The sequence below is a fragment of the Vombatus ursinus genome, unplaced genomic scaffold (genome assembly GCF_900497805.2).
Source record: "Vombatus ursinus unplaced genomic scaffold, bare-nosed wombat genome assembly UNPS02014821.1, whole genome shotgun sequence".
NCBI lineage: Eukaryota > Metazoa > Chordata > Mammalia > Diprotodontia > Vombatidae > Vombatus > Vombatus ursinus.
In genome coordinates this window covers 33345967-33367335 of record NW_020954599.1, presented here as the reverse complement: position 1 = coordinate 33367335, position 21369 = coordinate 33345967, and the positions used below count along the sequence as shown (strand labels likewise).

The following is a 21369-nucleotide window of genomic DNA, read 5'->3' as shown; positions in this document are numbered from 1 at the left end:
AAGATCAAATGAGTTGACATGTATAAAACGCTTGACAAACTTTAAAGCACTTTATAATGCTATTTGTTGTTGTGGATTAGTTGGCTGACTTACTGGTGTTTGTTCTGGTATTCCTGGCATGACTGTTCCCTCTCTCCGTTAGCGTCTTTATCCTTTTTACATTATGACACCTTATGGTTTGATTTTTGTTATTTCCTTCCTTATCCCAAGTGATATACTGATCATATGATGGGAATATATAGCATACTTGTTAGCCTGCAGGCACAGCTTTCACATTTATCTGTGTTGGCCTTGGCTTCCTTGATCTGACCTTTCTACCTGCTTCCACTTCCAAACCTCATTTTGTGCAGCTCTTGAATGGATGGGGTAGCTCACTTCTCTTTCTCTTCCAGTTTCTTTGTCTTTGTTTTTTTTTGGGTCCCCTTTCAGATATTTGCTAGAATTTTCATGACCATTCTGTGCTTCTTCTGTGACATTGTTATCTTTACTGAATCCCTGACTTTTGCTTTTTACAACACATTTATGTCCTGATATGGACTTTCTCCCCCATCTCTGTTCCCACTCCTCCACTATGAACAGGGAAGTCCCACTACCTGCCATAGTGACCCTGTCTCAAATTTTATGTGACGTTCTATACCTATAGTCTCCCCCCTCTCTACCAAGAGGAGAAAAATGTACGAAAGAACACAGATTTAGGTCCACAAGGGACCTTAGAGTCCATATCCCTTCATTTATAGATGAGAAAACTGAGTCCCAAGAGGTTTCATGGCTTTCCGGGTCCCTGGCTCCAAATCCAGTTTTTTTTCTCCACGGTACCACACACTGCCCTCTGCTGTCTGTTTCCTAGAAGTAGGATTGGTTATATCACTGCTCTTAATCTAAGCTCAGATATTTTCAGTGTTGTTTTCATTTGAATGGTGTTGTAGTCCTTGTGGACCCTCTAAAATAATTACTTCTCTGATGTCTCAGTGTGGTACGGATGTGACTGTGGGTTCTTGAAGCTTATGCCAATGCAGCACAAACCCTGGAAAGGTCTACCAGAGTGTTTTCTGAAGACCATTCTAACTAAAGATGAAGAGGCATCTCATTGGTAGTCTGGCCATCTGGTGAAGAAACTTTTTTGGCCCCAACAAACTATGAGACAGAAAAATAATAAAAGTTATCCTTGGTCACTCAGTCAACCACGTGCCCCCTTTCCTATGCTAGTGCAGTGGGAGGTAGGGGGTGGAGAACATGGTTTTTTACTTTGTTAAACTTGGATTTGACTATTGGTACTAAATGTAAGATCCTGGTCCAGTAACAACAAATAGACCTGTTGCCGTTAGAGGTAAACCATATTCATCTTTACATTCTTGCTATAAAAGAACTTGATTTTGGGAAAGATTGAAGGCAAAAGGAAAAGGGGACCCCAGAGGATGAGATGGATGGATAGTGTCAAGGAAGCAACGAACATGAACTTGGACACACTTAGAAAGATAATAGAGGATAGAAGGGCCTGGTGTTCTGTGGTCCATGAGGTCACAGAGTTGGACAATGAATGACTGAACAACAGCAACAAACAATTTTATGTATATCAGGGGTAGATAATCCAGATGGACAGTAAGCTGGACCTGTAGTTGAGGAGGAGGAGGAGACAGTGTTAGATTACTTTTAGGAAACTGCAAAGCACTTTTACTGACCCCAAGTATTCCATAACAGCAAAGGCCTTTCTTTTCAGTACAACGACGTTGCTGGTTTTTGTTGAATAACTGTGATAATTGGAACACCAATACCTCCAAAGAACTAAAGATGGACATTACACAAAGGCAGTGGGAATGTCCAAAGAATGTCCAGGTGCAAAAAATGTCCAATTTTTTTTTAAAGTTATGACATTCTGTAGTTTGATTTTTGTTATTTCTTTCCTCATCCCAAGTGATATACTGATTATATGATAGGAATATATAGCACAGCTTGTTAGCCTACAGGTGTAGGCTGTCTACAGTATTTCTTAAACCATGGGTTGCTACCCCATATGAGGTCATGAAAAATTTAGTGACAGTAAAAGGTTTCTGAATGTGCAGTAACCAAAAATTAATTAAAAATCAAATGCATAATGAATCGGAGATGTTTCTGGCAGCACACTGCAGCCTTGGTTCTGAACACAAAGCGTGCACACTTTGCACAGTGCATACCCTCAGGCCTTGCAACCTCAACGAATGCTGCCAAACCGTGAAAAGGGGTTCAAGTGGAAAAAGTTTAAGAAGCCCTGATCTATCAAATAAGATCTTTCAAAATATAATGATTTTGTATAGTAAAATATTTGATCAGAAAATGATGTGAACTGATCACATAGCAAATATGAGGCCTAGCTGGTGAAAAACCAGAATTCTGCCTGGAATCTATAGAATGTTTGTTTGTTTGTTTGTTTTTTTCCAATTCCACGTGTTAGAGGAATAATGGCAATAATTGTTAACACTGATAGAGAACTTTACTGTTTGTGAAAAATCTTATATACTTCATCTCATTTAATCATCTCACTACAACTCAGATATATATATGCCATTCTCATTCTCATTTTACAAATGAGGAAAACTGATCCTCAGAGAGGCTTCAGTGACTTGTGAAAGCATCACACAACTTGTCACGGTTTGAAACTAGACTCAAGCTCAGGAGGGTTCCCTGACTCTAAGACCAGCATTCTCGTGGAACTGAGTGAGAAGAAAATTCATCAAAGACTCTACCACAGACATTGGATAGAAATTCTTAAGGGGAAGAGGAAGGAACAGGTATTTATTAAGTGCCTAATAACTTGAGTTTTGGTAGGATATGGGTAAGAGGCACAAAGTATGTCGAGGGTCTATTGTTGGAAAGATCTGTATACCGTATGGATGAAATAATGGATTCATTGAAAAATACAAAAGTTGTTTTGGGGACAACCCTACTTCTTGTAGATTGAGTATCATTAGTACTCTTCTACCAATACTAATCATAAGTGGTTTTAGTGTAAATGAAATTAAAATCAATTTTGTTTTGAGACAGTTTGGAGAATTTCATTAATGCTACGTGATATATTTGGGATGTTGCCAAACAAGAGATGGGAGTCATGGCCTCTGTGGTTCGTGTCATTCAGTATATTTTAGAGTAGGTTGTTAGTGGGGAGGGAGAAGGGCAGCTAAAATGTCTTCCATCTCATATTCTGTTTCTTCCCCACCCCATTCCCCCCCCCCCCAAGTGATGGTGCAGTATGATATTAAGTATTTAAGTCTTGCTAGCTAACGTACTTACAATAAGACTCAGAGGATGTTTCGGAATATTTTAACTGCCTGTCTGACAGTGCTTCATTACAACTGCTCATTATGAAGTCTGTCATTTGGTGCCATACATGAATTGAGACAACCAGCAAAAATCCTTCTCAGAGAAAATACTTTAGTGTATAGAGAAAGACATGTTTAACTAAGTTAAATGGGTTGCTGCTTTCAATTTACAAGATAATAAGGGGAAAAAAACAAAAGAAAAATAGAATATACAAAAGTCAGAATTTTGGAATGTATCCAATATGTTTGAAAAAGAAAAATCTGGCATATAAAGGTATGCCTGATATTAGTGGGAAGTCCCAGAGTTTGTGAAGGTAAAAAGAATTCAGACTGTAAGAGTACAGATAAGTTCTTCAATCCCTAAAAGGCTCAGTCAATCAGCTAACTAATATATATTAAGTACAGTTTATCCTCCTTACTTGCAGATTACATGTTTATGAATTTGCTTATTCACTAAAATTTATTTGTAATCTCAAACTCAATACTCTTAGTGCTTTCTCAGTCATTCATGGACATAGGCAGAGAGGTAAAAGATTTGAGTCACTTGACATGACGTGCACATTTCCAGCTGAGGTTGAACAAGATGATGGTCCATCTTCTTGTTTAAGCTCTAATACTGTAAACAGGTGTCTTTTTCATGGCCTATTTATTGCCATGGGTAGTTTTTTTTAAAATTTTTTTGTGCTTTTTGTTGATTTTGCTATTTAAAATGGCTCCTCAGTATGGTGCTATAGTGCTTTCTAGTGTTCCCAAGCCTGAGAAGGTTGTGATGTACCTAGAGAGAAATACATGTGGTCAGTAAACTTTGTTCAGGCTGGAGTTCTAGTGCCATTGGTCATGGGTTTAGTGTTAATGAAGCAACAGGATGGTACATCCAGAAAAAGGAAGAGGAAATTCACTGATCTGTACCTGAAGCCTTTCAGTGCTAATGTAAATGTTGTGACCAGAGGATTGCAGGGAAACTAACCCTGCATTTCTCTTAGGAGTAATGGATTCAATATTCACTAATTAGTCATTTGCCATGACTCTAGAATGTGTTTTCGCCCATTAGATTGTAAGCTTCTGAATACAAGGACTCTTTCTTTTTCTTATTTGCATCCCCAGTGCTTTGCACAGTGCCTTTCACATAGTAGGTGCTTAATAAATGTTTATTAAATTGAATTGCATTGAATAATGAGAAAGAACTACGCCTGCTATATTCTAGGCACTATGCTAGGTCCTGCATACACGTAAAAGTGGGACATCTCTTGCCTTCAAAGACCCTACATGATACAAAGGTGACCAAGGAATGGGAAACTGATGCTTCTGGGTGTTGGGTGAGAATAAAGTAGTTGAAGTAATTGTTTGCAAAAATTAATTTTTACCAAAATCAAAGTGTAGTTTAAACCTTTCAACAATTGCCTTTCCAGAAACCACACAGATAGAAGATCCCAGAAAACAATGGAGGAGAGAACAAGAGAGAATGCTAAAAGACTACCTTATGGTGGCCCAAGATGCTCTCAGCACACAGAAGGAACTGTACCACGTGAAAGAGAAAAGGCTTGCTCTGGCTCTGGATGAATACATGCGATTAAATGATGCCTACAAGGAGAAGTCGAGCTCCCGCACAAGTTGTAAGTAGGCAATCTAATTTGATTATTCAGGAGCTTGGTACTCCATATAAGAAAGGGAAGCTCAGGTGGGGGCTTTATTTCCTACTGCAAGTAAGAAGGATATCCTAAAGATGCTCGGAGAGTAAAATGTGCCCCAGATTTCTCATTAAGCTTCCCCAGTACCAGGAGGCTACAGACAGCCATTGATACTTTAGGTCAAACTTTTCTGTTTTGTAGATGACATGTGCCTTCTCTGGCTTCATCCTCTTCTTCTTGGTTGTCATTTTGAACCATTTCTTTGCTAGGTACTTTCTCTGCAAGAATAGAGAGGAGAGAAAGGAGAAGTCATCCAATTTTGGTTATTCATGAACAACTCTAGCAAACACACACACAAACAGAGCTTATGGAGTTAGGGTATTGAAACTATTGACCATAATGGGACTTCTGTTTCACCCAAAGATTCTATTTGTCCAAGCTGTTCTTTTGCCGTATTATTTTGTATGGACCCTAGAGCAGGGGTTCTTAGCTTTTTTTGTGTCCTGTACCCACTTGGCCAGTGCAGTGAAACCTCGGGACTACTCTGATTAATGTTTTTAAGTGGATAAAATAGAATACACAGGATTACAAAGCAAACCAATTAAAATAAGGTTACCAATTTTTTTTTTAAGTTCACAGACTTGAGGTTAAAAACCCCTGATCTAGAGTTGTTGTTGTTTTTTTTTTTAAAGGCAATTGGGGTTAAGTGACTTGCCCAAGGTCACACACCTATAAGTGTCAAGTGTTTGGTCTGAGGCCAGATTTGAACTCAGGTTCTCCCGACTTAAGAGTCGGTGCTCTATCTACTGTGCCACCTAGCTGCCCCTAATTTAGAGTTCTGAAAGTATTTTAGGGGCAGCTAGGTGGCGCAGTGGATAGAGCACCAGCCCTGAAGTCAGGAGGACCTGAGTTCAAATTCGACCTCAGACCAAACACTTGACATGTACTAGCTGTGTGACCTTGGGCAAGTCACTTAATCCCAATTGCCTCACCAAAAAAAAAAAAAGTATTTTAGGTACAGCTGTGATGGATGTTAGAATACCCTATTTAAAAAGAGAAGGACTTGGATAATCTAAGCCTTGGAAGAATTGAATCTAGGGCATATTCTCTTGGGTGAGGAGGAGTCAGTGAAGATGCAGCTTTATTATGTTCCTTTTTTCCTTTTGTGACAAATTTCATTCTTTTATTAAAAGGTAATTTAAATTATGGCTGGATAGTTGATCATGAGTTTTCATATTTATTCCTTTTCTGATTAAGGAATGTAAAAAAGAAATTACTAGGCATAGTGATACTTAATGTCACTTTACAGGACCACAGTTTCATCACTGGGCAGGGGGATGCTGAGGAACAGATGGTATACTGCTTTCACAGATGCAGACCATACTTATACAATTTTATGAGTCGCTGTGGCCACATAATTCCTCCCATGCTGTCCTCCCCTTTTTCAAGGTACTTCTCCAGACTCAGCTAGGCTGGTCCTCCGATGAAACAAACTACAGACCAGTACTTTGAGACCTTCTTAGCTTGGTAGGCTCTGCCAGCATTTTAATTCCTGTGGTATAAATGTAAAAAACAACTGTCGCCTCCATCCCATCATGAAGCATCACAGTAGACAACCCATTTGGAGGTGTAAAATGGGAGTATCAGAGTATGATTATCAGTCTTAAAGGTTTTTTTTTCTTTCAAAAGTATTCTCAGGATCTTCATCCAGCACTAAATATGACCCTGATATTCTGAAGGCAGAGATCTCAACTACACGGTTAAGGGTAAGAATATTTCATGTTGCTTATTCATGTAGTATATTAATGCGGGAAGGGACATCATTTAGGCCAGTCTCACTCAAAAGTGAGAATCTCCACCACAACCATTTCTCGTAGATCTTCCAGTACCTGCTTGCACTTAATGACAGGGGACTCACTAGTCACAAGGCAGGTCATTTAGGTTTTGGACAGTTTAAATTAGTTTAGCTCTTCTTTATATTGAACTAAAATTCACCTTTCTGTAATAGTTAGCATTTGTTGGCCTGAAATTCACTCTGCTTTTGGAAGCCACACAAAAACAGCCCTCTTCCACATTATAGCTCTTGTGTGTTCACTTCTCGTACACCCCCACTCTTATTTTCTCTGAGCTGTGAATCTCCAGCTTTTTCTGCTTTTCCGCCTCCAAACTATTCGCCATTCTAGCTGCCTTCATTCATTTCAGTTTGCCAGTTTTCCTGTTAAAATGTGGCAACCAGAATTTAACATAGGACTGCCGATGTCTGATTAGTGCAGTATCAGTAGTAAAATTACGGCCTCCTTTGATCTTGCCACCATACTTCTGTTAAAATTAACACAGAGAGAGCGTGCATTTCTGACAGACCCATTGCATGTGGCTCATATTGAGTTTATAATCAACGAAATCCCTAGACAAGTCTTTAAAAAATCCATCATGAATTGTTAATGAAGTGGGTATCTTCTATACTTTTACTATTATTTGCCTTTTTTTTTTTAAACTGTGGAAGGTGAGTACTTGCATTTTCCCTGAGCTTTTTTTCTTTGATAATAAAGACAGGGCTTGTGTTCTCACAAGTACATAATTATGGATTCATAGAATTTTCAGCTCTTAGGAACCTTAATGATCATCTAGTCCGCCATCTTCATTTTAAAGAGAAGGAAAACAGAAGTCCTAAGAGATTAGGTGATTTGCCCCATGTCTCTTGGTCTTTACCTGCTCTTTACCATTACACCATCCTTCCACAGTTAACCTACTCTGGGGTCCATTTTCATCAGCTGGCAACACCCCCTCAAAGTGTGGTTAGTTCTTTCCATTTTCACTATTCTTTTCTACTACAAATAAATAGAAACAGAGTAGTATTCCTGCTTTCATTTTCAGTAGTTCCCTCTAGGAACACAGGATACTTCTTTCTGAAACTAGAGACATACAAACTCTTGTTATTGATAATGCTGAGTTGTTTCAGACTCTTTGTGACCCTATTTGGGGTTTTCTTGGTAAAGATAGTATAGTGGTTTGCCATTTCGTTCTCCAGCTCATTTTACAGATGAGGAAGCTGAGGCAAGCAGGACTAAGTGACTTGCCCAGGGTCAAACCACTAGTAAGTGTCTGAGCCCAGACTTGAACTCAGGTCTTCTGTCCCCAAGCCCAGTGCTCTATCCACTGAGCCACCTAGCTACTCATACAAAGAGCCAGTTGATGAAGTCTACAGATCCTGCAAAGTTAGGGCTTCTTGGGAATACAGAGCATCCTAGCTCCTGATTCCTATAGAATGTCATGTCTTCAGTATCCGTCATTAGTTAGGAGAGGGGAGAGGTAGCAGCAGCAGTGATCAGATCACTGGCATTGGATCCTTCTCTAATGCTGGTTATTACAGGTCTGTGTTGTTTCCAGGCCTGGATGGCTTAGGCATTGTGGGAGGGAAGAGAAGCTAGCTGGTTGGTATTATGTGCCTTGCTGTTCTGTCTGAAAGTCTAAAATGCCCTCTTGTCATCTCCCTCTTGTACTCTTCTGGTCAGTGTCTGGGGGGGTCTTTAATACTTGCTGATTAGCAGGCATGGCTCCCACTTAACGCCTTAAACCTGAGACACCTTTGCTGTGGAGCTGTAATGGATGGAGCCCTGGGCCTGGAGTCAAGCAGATCTGAGATCAAGTTCTACTTCAGAGATTTACTAACTGTGTGACCTTGGGCAAGTCACTTAACTTCTGTCTGCCTCAGTTTCCTCAGCTGTAAAACGGGGATCATAAAAGCACCCACCTCCCAAGGCTGTTGTGAGGATCAAATGGGATCATATTTGTAAAGTGCATAGCACAATGCCTGGCACACAGTAGGCACTTAATAAATGTTTTTTCTTTTCCTTTTTCCCCTTCATCAAGTAGAAATCCTTAGTGACCAATGGTATTGAACAATTATGTCAAACTCAAGTAGAAATAGAGGCCACTAGTCCCTCTATAAGGATCCCTGTGGGACAGCTTCAGCTTCTGCTGGGGTCTGACTTTTATGATACGATCCTTTAAAAGTAAAGGCTTCTAAATGTATTTTGGTTTTTGCAACACAAGAATTTACCAGTAATCACCACCCCTTCCCATATACAATTATACTTTCCCTTAGAAAAATAACAAAATTCAGTTAAGCCTTTCAGCACAGAAATCATGACTACGTGAGAACCAGAAAGGATGTGGTGATGGGGAGGGAAGAATCTAGTCCAGGTGCCTCATTTTTCAGATAAGGAAACTGAGACCCAGAGACTTTTCCAAAGTCACAGAGATGCTAAGTACCTAAACTAGTATTTGAACCCAGGGGCAGCTTGGTGGTGAAGTGGATAGAGGAAGTACGGGGCCTGAAATTAGGAAGACTCATCTTCCTGAATTCAAATCTGGCCTTAGACACTTACTGGCTGTGTGACCCTGGGCAAGTCACCTAACCCTGTTTACCTCCATTTCTTCATTTGTCAAGTAAGCTGGAGAACAAAATGGCAAACCATTCCAGTATCTTAGCTGAGAAAATCCCTATATGAGCCATGAAGAGTCAGAAATGACTGAAAATAATTGAACAGCAACAAGCTTGAACCTCAAATCCAGTGCTCTTTCTACTACTCTTTCTTTGAAAATACGAATACCTTAAATGGTGACAGATTTAGTCTTAGTCCCTAGAGCAGGCCTTTTTTTTTTTAACATAAATTTATTTGTTTTTAGTTTTCAATATTGAGTACCAAATTTTCTCCCCATCCCTCCTCCACCCCAACATGGCATGTAAATTGATATAGCTAGAGCAGGCCTTCTTTCTCTCTCTCTCTCTCTCTCTCTCTCTCTTTTTTTTTTGGCTAAGCAATGGGGTTAAGTGACTTGCTCAGAGTCACACAGCTAATGTCAAGTGTCTGAAGCCGTAATTGAACTCAAGTCGTTCTGACTCCAGGGCCAGTGCTGTGTCCACTGCACCACCTCGAGCAAGTCTTCTTAACCTGGGACTGTGATGATTGGGAAAAAACAAAATGTGTGTGTGTGTGTGTGTGTGTGTGTGTATGCATAAAAGTGTATGTGTATGTATATGTATATATACACAACTATACTTCAGTGTAATTGGTTTCCTTTGTAATCCCATGTATTTTATCTTATACATTTAAAAACACTTTGAGGAGACATTAGGTCTTACCAGGCTGCCAGAAAGGTCCATGATACAAAAAATGTTAAGAACTCCTGCCCTCGAGTATCATATTCACCTTCACCTCTCAAACAATTTTCCTTACCTCTCTACTGAAAAGAAAAAAGTGTTCTTTCTAGAGCTGTCATCTAGCACCAATATTAATCACTGATTTTGTTCTTCTGTTCCCTGATGTCATATACAATTATAATATTGTTGGAGCATAGATATGTTGTTTTCTTGATCTCCTTTCCTTGTTCCTATAAATCTTCCCATGTTTCATGAAATTCCTTATATTATTGTGGCTGATACTATACTTCTGGATTTATGCCATCCTTTAATATTCATCGTTTATTATGTGCCACTCCTTACATAGTTTGTGTTTAAATGTGTTTGTCAGACAATTTTCTATGCAGCTACAGTGATTTCTCTAGACATTATGCTGAATCCTTCTTATGGTCATTGGAATTTTTCATAATTATGTAGTCAGAGTTATGTTTTTAGCTCCATTCATCCTTCTTGACCCCTGTTCCATTTTAAGGTATTTATGCATGAGACTATCTATTTTTTCTCCAAATTTTTATAGGGAAAAATCAACCTCTGGTTTGTTGCTAGGGGAGAAATACACATGAGAGGAATGTTTTGTTATTATTTTTATTACTATAACACTTCATTAAATACTTTTACTTTGAACTAAGTAAGTGAATAGAGGCGAATAGGTAAAGTGAATAGAGTGAACTAAGTAAGTTCCCCAGCTCATTAGTAAAGTTTAACACAATGGTGGGGGCCTGTGAGCTATGATTTGGAAAGGATTCCAACCCACAAATACCTAGAATCAGATTTAACTTTCTATGGGCCATTGGGTAAAGGAGGCTGCAGGTACTACTTTCAGACTTTCCTCTCTTCTTTAATTCTCACCAGAGAATGTGGTATAACAGAACGTTGGACTTTGAGTCTTGACAGACTTAGTTTCAGATCCTGGCTCCTGCAAGTGCTGGTTGTATAACCTTGGGCAAATCACTTAATTTCTCTAAAGCATCAGCTCCCTCATCTGTAAAATTTTTATAATGTCTGTAAAAAGAGAGTACAAAATGATATTTATTCCACCTTCATGTTTATAGAAATGTAAGGTATAAGAGTCATGGTACAAGAAAGAGAAAGAGAGGATGAGCATATATTTATAAGGCTGGAAAAGACATAAGACTTAAGGTACAAAGGCAGGGGTGGGGGTGGTAGAATATGAAAAAATAAAGGGAGGACAGAAATTCTGAGGGCAGGAATGGTCTGATATAAATTGATTTCATTCCATGCCCTGTTAGCCAAGATGTTAATTTAGAGTCTGTAGGCTTCTCTAAGTAAATTATCACCTATTATCACTACCCTTTGAAATGTTGATTAGATACTATTTGAAACTCTTATCAACTTTATAAGTGTGTAAGTGTTGCTGGGAACAGGATAGTTCAACATCAGAGAAATTACCTTGTTACCATGTTTTTGTTTTTAACTACAGTAGATGTAGCCAGAGGAATATTGCCTCAGGTCCAAGTGTAATCCAGCTCAGAATGATAGCTCTTTGAAAAGCAAAAAATAGGTCAAATGCAAGACATCTTGTAAATCTGTTTTGCTGGTTTTCCTTTGAATTGTGGTATTGCTTTAGCACTATCATACCAGTGTTCTGAATTTTGGTACCAGATTGTCTTTTTTGTTAATGCTTCTTTTTAGGCTGCAGAATAGCTTTTTATCATAACATAGGTCAGGACCTCACTTTCTTCAAGCCCCTTCACCAAAATACCTTACTTGGAAACATCCTGGGAGGAATTTCCTTCCTTAACTAGATCAAAATTCCTGTGGGCTTCTATTCCATATTTTTCTGTAAATCCTCCATGCAGAATCTACCCTGGTGCTGGAGGCCTTGTTGTTGTTCAGATTATTTCTTGACATTCCTAAATCCTGTGAAACTGAGATTTCTAGGCCCCAGAGTACAAAACCAGGAGGAGTCAGTTGGGGGCAGTTGCAGAAAGGCAGGTCTTAACTCAGTGTAGAATTAGGAGGATCATCCCTGTCTGGACTCGTGCAGAAATGGAGTGGGCTGCCTGCTGAGGAAATGAGCTGCCGGTCACTGCAGGTCTTTGGGTGGAGGGAAGAACCTTTGTTGGCAACATTATACACTAGAGTCATGCTTTAGGATGTTGGAGTAGGTGTGTTGGAAAGTGCCTTCCAGCTTTGAGAGTCTCTGATCTCACTGACTTCAAGAAACTTTGTTTAACTAATTGAAAGACTAACTCCATCTATTGTACTAATCTTCACACAAAATGACCTTAATGTAAATACTGTGTTCTTAATGGAAGTTATTTATACAAATTATTATGTAAATGGGCAAATATTAGAGAAGGCACCGTTTTGGAATTTTTTTTTCATTCTTGGCGTTCACATCATAGTTTATGGCTAGAGAAGACATTTTAAACTCAACTTATCTGAAACTGAACTCATTATCTTTACCTCTAAGCCCTCACCTCTTCCCACCTATCGCTGTCCCATTACTATCAAGGACACCGCCATCCTCCCAGTTACCTAGGCTCCCAACCAACCTAGGTTTCATCCTTGACTCCTCATTCTCTCAACATCCTTCTTCTCCTTCCCCCAATATCCAAGCAGTTGCCAAGTCCCGGCAGTTGCCAATTGTACTTTTTCATTTCTCGGGTATGCATCTTCTCCTCTGTGATGGTGTCATTACCCTTGTGTAGGCCCTTATTCATCTCATGCCTCAACTATTGCTATACCCTTCTTCTTGGTCTCCCTGCCTCCAGTCTGTCTTCCACTCAGCTGTCAAATTGATCTTCCTGAAATTTAGTTCTGATCATGTCAACCCCCTTATTCACTTAACTCCTGTGGTTCTATATTATTTCTAGGATCAAACATAAAAAGCACTTTGTAATTTGCTCTCATCCTACCTTTTCAGTCTTATCTCTTACTCCCCTCCACATACTCTATGATCCATTGGCACTGACCTCCTTCAAAAAAGACACTCACTATCCCAGTTAGTTCTGGGCATTTTCGCTAACTTTCTCCCATGCCATGAATTCTTTCCTCCCTCATCTTCTTGCTTTCCTGGCTTCCTTCCAGTCTCAACTAAAATCCCACTTTCTGTAAGAAGCCTTCCCTTTAATGCCTAGAGCCTTGCTTCTTAGATTATTTCCCAGTTATCTTTTCTATATCTTATTTGTACATGCATGATTTCATTAGACTATGAGGTCCTTGAGAGCAGGAGTTGTTTTTGCCTTTCTTTTACGTGTTTTGCATAGTGACTGGCCCATAGTAAGTATTTAATAAATACCAGTTGACTTGACTAGAGGAAGAAACTAGATGGATTATGCATCTGTTTTAACTGTCCAAATTTCCTTGCATGAGATCATTGAGAGAGGGGGACTTAGTAAGTCTGACTGTCCCTGCCCTGATTTCTTAATGACTTCAGTACTCAAGATTTAGATATTTGAATAGTCATATTCCTTTTATTTTTAAGTAGATTGACAGGGCAGATATAATAAATTTTACATTTGAGGAAAATAAGTCAGAGCTTAAGAAACTTGTTTAAAGTCAAAGAGCTATTTTGTGGAATCATACTTTTTAAAAAAAATTAATTAGGGCCACCTAGGTGGCGCAGTGGACAGAGCATCTGCCCTGAAGTCAGGAGGACCTGAGTTCAAATGCGGCCTCAGACCAGACACTTGACACTTACTAGCTGTGTGACCCTGGGCAAGTCACTTAACCCCAATTGCCTTAAAAAATTAATTAAAATTTAATTTAATTTTATCTCTGTCTCTCTGTCTGTCTGTCTGTCTGTCTATCTATCTATCTATCTATCTATCTGTCTATCTATCTAATCTATCTATCTATTTAATTTACCAAGCAGCTTCACAGGTAGCACTCTGTCTTAAGAGGACAGGTGAACCCTATCCTGGAGAAAAGTAAAGCCTGTGAGAAGGCACAAGAATAGTGAACTTGATTCTACTGGAAACTAACATAATGCAGCTGGAACTAGGAAAAACTTTTATATGTTGGGATTGCTCTGGACCCCAGTCTTAGGGAGAGCCTTCATTTCCTTCTAAAAAGTGAAGTGTTTTTAGAGATGTTTCAGTTCAGTTTTCTTATAAGTCCTCTGGGTTCATAGGTCCTGCCTGGGAGCATTAGCTGTGGGTCTATACTTGATGAATGCAGAAGTATTCAGACCTTTAAAACCGACAATGTGGCTGTGTTTTTTCATTAAACTATTCTGAAGCTTAGAGATATAGGAAACTAATAGATAACTATTCACCTCTTTCGTAAATATAAGGATACTTAGTTAACTGTTTCTGGTCATATATGCGTCCTTTCTTTTTTTTAAATGTGCAGATTGGCCAGACTCTGCCAGATACCACCATATTCCAAGCTGTTTGGTCCATTTGATTCTTTGGAGCTGATGGATGGTGCCCTGCCTGTGGGGTACCACTTGGAAGTAACCACAAATCACAGAATCTCAGAGTTGGGAGGGACTTCAGAAGTTACTCAGTCCTCACCATACATGAATAAGAAATGCATCTGTAATACATCAGACAAGTAATAGTGCAATCTAGCCTTTACTTAAAAACCCTCAGAGAGGGAGAACATAGCACCTCCATAGCTCAGATTGTTGGGAAATTTTTCTTTACATTGAGCTTAAATTTATTTACTCACAACTTTTAAGTCCCCTTGGGTGCTTAAAGTGTAAAATAGTCAACATTGATATGGAAATGCATATTTGTAAATATTTAATCATCTCTTACTATTTGAAGCATACAGAGCTCACTCTCCCATATCTTTGAAGGGCTGTGTGTGAGCTTTGTTTGGTTGCCTGGGGTGCAAAGGGGGAAAATAGTGAAGAAGTCTATCATTGTCAGTATAGTCAAATTTCTAACTGTGGGCTTGTTGGAAATCTTTTTCTAACACAATCATATGTACACAGCAAAGTCCAGAGGACAAAAATTGCAGTACATCTATGTAATAATTTGTTTACTTGTCTTCACATGTTTAATAAGAAGAATATGGCTACTGAAACACTTCTGCTTGATCTGGAAGGTTTAGATTTCATTGGAGAGGAGGGTGTTGGAGAGCCGTAGCTCCAAGTGTCAAGGACTAATTTAATTGAGGCAGTTTTAGAGGCAGAGAAGATGAGGAGACACATATAAATCCCCAACATCCAGGATTGAATTTTAGACTCTGGATGAAGTAGAAGGGACAGATGACATTAATCTAGGCTGTAGAGATAGAGGTCAAGGAGAATGATGGGTCACATTTCCTTTCTGATTCATTAGATAATTGAGGAGGTAATTTGGACATTGGACAAAGGAATTTGTGGAAAAGATAAGTATTAAATTTGGGAATCCTAGTGAGACGTTTCCATTAGATTATAAGTTCCATGAGGGCAGGGGCTGTCTTTTGCCTCTTTTTTTTTTTAGCCCCAGCATTTAGCACAGTGCTTGACATATAGTAGGCACTTCATAAATGTTTATTTAGGGGGCAGGTAGGTGGCATGGTGAATAGAGCACCAGCCCTGGAGTCCGGGGACCTGAGTTCAAATCTGACCTCAGACACTTAACACTTACTAGCTGTGTGACCCTGGGCAAGTCATTTAACCCCACTGCCTAGCCAAAAATAAATAAATAAATAAATGTTTATTGATTTATTTATATCATTTACTTCATAGTGAGGTTCTCTCGTGTTGCTTTAACATTGAATTTAATGAATTATTTTATAGGAGAAAAAGAACCTAAGAGACATGTAAAACAAAATTCAAAGTTTTTTTTACCTTGGGATTTCATTGTATATGGATGGAGTTCCCAGTGAGGAACTCCCTGTACCAATGCAGGTCAGCAACTTTTCTTCCTAGAGAGTTGCCTGAGGTGCTGAGAGGTTGTGACTTGCACAGGAGGCCAAAGCTCCTTAGGGGTAAGATTTGAACCCAGGTCTTCCTGACTCTCAGGCGGGCTCTCTATCCCCACTCCACCATGCTTTTTTTCACAATTGTTTGTTTACGTGACTCCACTTTACCTTCTGATTTTTGTTAATGTACATTTTGGTTCTTCACATAATTGTAATCAAAGTGTACTCTCAGTATGTTCCTCTTTTTAGACTTAAAAATATTATTCCATATGAATGTGTCATAGTATTTGTAATTTTACTTTATTTATTCATTTATTTATTTTTGGTGAGGCAATTGGGGTTAAGTGACTTGCCCAGAGTCACACAGCTAGTGAGTGTTATGTATCTGAGGCCAGATTTGAACTCAGGTCCTCCTGACTCCAGGGCCAGTCCTCTATCCACTCTACCACCTAGCTGCCCCCTGTAACTTTAATAGCTATGTATTTTTTCTGGTTTTGCTTAGTTTTATACTATGACTTAAGTGGCCATTGATCTATAGTTGAGCATTTGTGGTCTTTCTGATATTTTCTTATTTTACTAACATCATTTGTACAAATTATTTTTTCCCCTCTTTCATATATTTTCTTGGAATAAAGCCCTCAAATTAGACATTACTGGATCAAAAGGTATAGAAATCATTATGTAGCTGTTACATTGCCAAATTGCTGTTCAGAAAGATTCAACCAATATATAGCACCACCAACAATCTGAAAGTATGTCTGTTGCTCAAGGCCCACCCATACCATTTTTAAGTTATTTTTGTTTAGTTTGTTTGGTTATTGGGTATACAGTGGCACCTTACAGCTGCTTTAATTGATACTTTGATAAACTCTTAGTGAAACTGTGCATTTTGCCATGTGGTAATTTACTTCATTTTTATGTAAGTACACACATACGCACACACAAATCAAGTAAATACACATATATACACACACATAAATGTTTTACTTTTATTATTCATTGAGGAAAATCTGGATAAGATTTTATTTTATTAAATTATTTTAACATTATGAGCTTTTACCAGTTATGTCACATTTCTATAATCTGTTGTTTCCTTTTGAAATGTGTTGACATTTCATGAATGTTTTTCTCTTTTAATATACTCCAGCATACCCATCTTTTTCCTGATATCTTTCATTTCTTCATGAGTCACAAATATATGCTATTCTGTTTTCTTCCATGAATTTTTTAAATGAAATTAAAATTTTGTTTAGACCTTTGACCCATCTGGAATTTACTTCTGGTCTTCCTTAATGTAGGGGAAGTTTGGTGTTGAGATATTTTTCAGAGTGCATAAGAATAGACAAGGGAATGATGTCTTTTGACAAGCAAGTTGACAGTTGCCCTATTATCACTTGATCAAGGAGACCCCTGAAAGACAAGTTGGGAAATGGTGAAAAGTGAAGTTAGTCATTAGTCAAATGCCATTTTGCTCATTATTGTTTTAATGTTGCTTTGTGAACTCTTAGGTCAACTCTTCTCTGCAGAGTCAACCTGTCTCATCAAATTCCTGAGATCTAGGACTGGTACCTTTTCTTTCTTCTCTTTTTCTATTCCTTCTCCTTTGTTTAAAATGAGACTTATCATCATTGAGACTGCAGGAGGTCTCAGAATTCTTATGAACTCCTGTCATATGTATCACATTTAATCACTTTACCTTTATAGTTTTCAAAAATAACTTTGAAAGAAATTTAAAATGTCAATTTATTTTGTGAAGTCGTCAGAGAAAGCAGTACGTGCCCGGAGTCAAAGAACATATCTTTCTGGCACAGAACCATGCTAGCTTGATACTACAGAAGCTGTTCTACAAAATTAGACAATGTTGCGTGATGACTAACTTTGATAGACTTAGCTCTTCTCAGCAATGCAGTGATCTAAGACATCTGCAAAAATCTCGTGATGGAAAATGCTGTCCATATCCAGAGAAAACTATGGAGTTAAAATGCAGATTGAAGCATACTATTTGCTCTTTTTTTTCCTTCTGTTTTGTTTCTTCTTTCTTGTGGTTCCTCCTATTGGTTCGAGTTCTTCTTTACAACATAACTAATGTAAAAATTTAAAAAAAAGTAAAAAATAAATGCTGGGTGAAAAATAAAATAAAATTAGATGATGAACTGCAGCTGATTAAAATTAGATGCTTTGGAGAAAACATCAGGATGAAAACACTTCTTTGTGATAGAACCACTTCCAGGCTATTATACAACTAGGTTTTCATTTTGGAAGGAAGAAGTAAAGCATTCTGGAGCTAAGCATTTTATATGTTGTTTGTTTACTCTTTGAGTGTGACTTTTGCTTTGGTGTAGGAGTCACAAGAGTAAGTAATCCTATCTGAGCATTTCCTTGCCCTTTATACCTAAACTTTTAAACTAAATCTTTTTTTTAAAAAAAAATAGTTGAACAGAAACATAATGCCAGGGGAACTATAGTTTCCACATTAGCCACTCATGACTTGAAGTCTTCACCTATATGTTTTATAGTGTCCTGCAGAAGAAGGGCAATTAATAATGGACTAAGCAAGTAGGGAACAATGATCCATGTTGGGGGAGAGAAGGACATAATAGTACAATGGTTCACAGAGAAAAAATGGCTGTGGTTCTGAAGAGTTTCTGTTGTATCGTCATGCACATTTTTCCATTCATTATTGCGATGTGTGAGCAGCAACCATGCCATAGTATAGTGGTGGGGAACCTGTGGCCTCGGGGCCACATGTGGCCTTCTAGGTCCTTGGGTGCGGTCTTTTGACTGAGTCCAAGTTTTACGGAACAAATCCTTTTATTAAGGGGATTTACTCTATGAAGTTTGGATTCAGTCAAAGGGCCATACTTGAGGACCTGGGAGGGCCGCATGTGGCCTCGAGGCTGCAGGTTCCCTACCTCTACTGTAGTAGATAGAAAGCTAGCATGGAAGTCAGGAAGACTTTAGTTTGAGTTATATGGTCACAGGCATATAGTCACCTTGTGACCTAGGCAAGTTAATTAACCTCTCTCGGCCTCAAACACCTTTTTCAAGACTAAAAGTTACATATATATACTAGTCTCCATCAGTGGAAGATGGGACTACCCTGTACAAAAGAAATCACAAGATACCTGTAGTAGTTGGGGGCAAACTCCTTGTTCTTCTTCCCCCCAACTGCTCCCTTCCTCTTAGTGAGCTCCTTATCTCCTATCCAACCCCTCAAAAGCAGGTGTTTTCCAAATTGCTGTCAATTTTCTTTCTATCTCGTTTACTTCCATAATTTCTGCTAGCACCTCTATAGAAAGGACTCCAAATCTGTCTCCAGCCTTGCCCTATCTTCAGACCTTGAAATGTGAATATCCTACTTTTTACCAAAAATGTCCACCTGAAGCCAAGTGGCACCACCAGAAATTCACTACTTTCCTAAGCTAGTGCCTCCTTCCTAGTTGACCATCACCTAGTTTCCCATTCTTGAAGCATTGGTATTATTATATTTGACTTTTCCATTATTGATTCTCCCTTTTTGCTGGCCATTATTACTGCCTGATAGATCTTTTCCATTTTGCTTCTTCCCATTATCACTGTCCCATATCTGCCATCCTACACACCTCTACCCTAACTATCCTCTTTATATCTAGGCTTGGTTCTGTCATTTTTATATTCAGGACACTTTGGTGGCTCTTTTAACACACAATATGCCCTTCTGTAGATCGTCAGATCATAGATTTAGAACTGGAAAAGCCCTTGGCACATAGTAATTGCTTAATAAATGTTTATTGTCTGACTGAATTTGAGTCAAACATAAATAGATTATCCCTTCTCATTTTATCTTTTTTCCATAGGCAAATATAAATTTTAACCCAGCTCTTTTCACAACTATCACAAATTCTAAAGGAGTAGTGTCTGAATTAATAAATGTTCAATGTAATTTCCCTGTATACCTCAATTAGAAGTTGCTTTTTGAGAGCTGTATTAAAAAGATTTTTATTAATGTTCTTTTTCTGTTTATCATAGTCATTCCAGCTCTTACCACATAAAAAAATTAACTGCTTTTCTTTTTTTTTGCAGGGGAAACTTTGTAAAAAGTTGTATTGATGCCTTTTGGATTTTGTACTGTACTGTACTGTCCCCAATATTCCCTGTTTCCTCTCCCCCTCCACCCAAAATGTTTTGTTGTCACATAGAAAAACTCTGAAGCCAAATCAGTTCGCACAGCAAACACAGCTGATGGCATATGCAGCATTTGGCATCCATTGTCCCCCACTTCTTTCCTGAGAGAAGGGAAATGTGCTTCAGAATCTTTCCTTTTGAACCAATATTTTTCATTACCTTTAATATAACTTCAGTTTCCTTTTAATTTTTTTTTTCACTTTTTCCTTATTTTACTTACTGACTAATGGTTTTCTAAAAAAAAGTAACGCATTATTTTGCAGAAACCCTAAAGAATCCAAACTTTGAAGGGAAGAGAACATTATCTGAGCTGTTGATTGTCAGTATCTCTCTGGATGATAATTGTCATTCTGTGGTTGATGAACATTTCTCTATCACCTCACGATTCTGCCTATCAATGTTATAGATCCTTCAAGGGCAAACACTCCCCCTTCCATGAGGCCTGTAGCACATTTCTCATGCTTCCCTCACATCACTGTCCACTCTCTGCCTTGAGTTGTCTTATTTCCTCTCTCACTCAGTGAAGTCCCTGAAGGAATAGACTATGTCTTACTAGCTTTGATAGCTGCCCATAACAGTGTCTTACATTTGAATGAATGAAATACCAAATTATGTAGTTTAGAAATGCAAAAGTGAATATGTGTAATGCTTCATGATACAATTTGATACTTCGAAATGAGTTATCTTTGGCCATTCTGTGAAGAACTTTAGTAGTTGACCAGAATGAAATGCCTTGATAATATCAATGTCATCTGACTAATTAGCCAGATTCTCCCAGTATTTGTTCTGAAGAATCAGTTAAACATCATTTATCTTGGGGTACAAGCACATTGGATTTGATACTAGAGGAATTGGGGTTAAATTCTGCTGTAACTTATTAGCAATTATTGTTCTCTAGACCTCAGTTTCCTTATTTGTAAAATAAAAGGGGTTGGAGTTAAGATCAAGAATTCCCTCAAGGTCTAAATTCTATGGTTCTATGGAATATACTTCATTGGTAATTGAATAAAGGTACCCTATGAGTCCAGAAGAAAAATTAATATTCCTTCTAAAATTTTTTTTTCTTGTAGACTAATAAGGCTAAGGGAAGGTTGCTTAAACCAGTTCATTTCTTTCTTTCTTTCTTTCTTTCTTTCTTTCTTTCTTTCTTTCTTTCTTTCTTTCTTTCTTTCTTTCTTTCTTTCTTTCTTTCTTTCTTTCTTTCTTTCTTTCTTTCTTTCTTTCTTTCTTTCTTTCTTTCTTTCTTTCTTTCTTT

At 38.3% G+C, this 21369-nt stretch overlaps 1 protein-coding gene across 1 annotated transcript in view; it reads left to right on the top strand.

Moving 5' to 3' along the window:
• The window catches only part of WWC2 (WW and C2 domain containing 2), a 242101-nt gene that overhangs the window by 118902 nt on the left and 101830 nt on the right, over positions 1-21369 (top strand). The window contains exons 3-4 of the mRNA XM_027837597.1: positions 4703-4906; positions 6611-6687. Of these exons, the coding sequence (XP_027693398.1) occupies positions 4703-4906; positions 6611-6687 (281 nt within the window). The remainder of the gene's footprint in view (positions 1-4702; positions 4907-6610; positions 6688-21369) is intronic.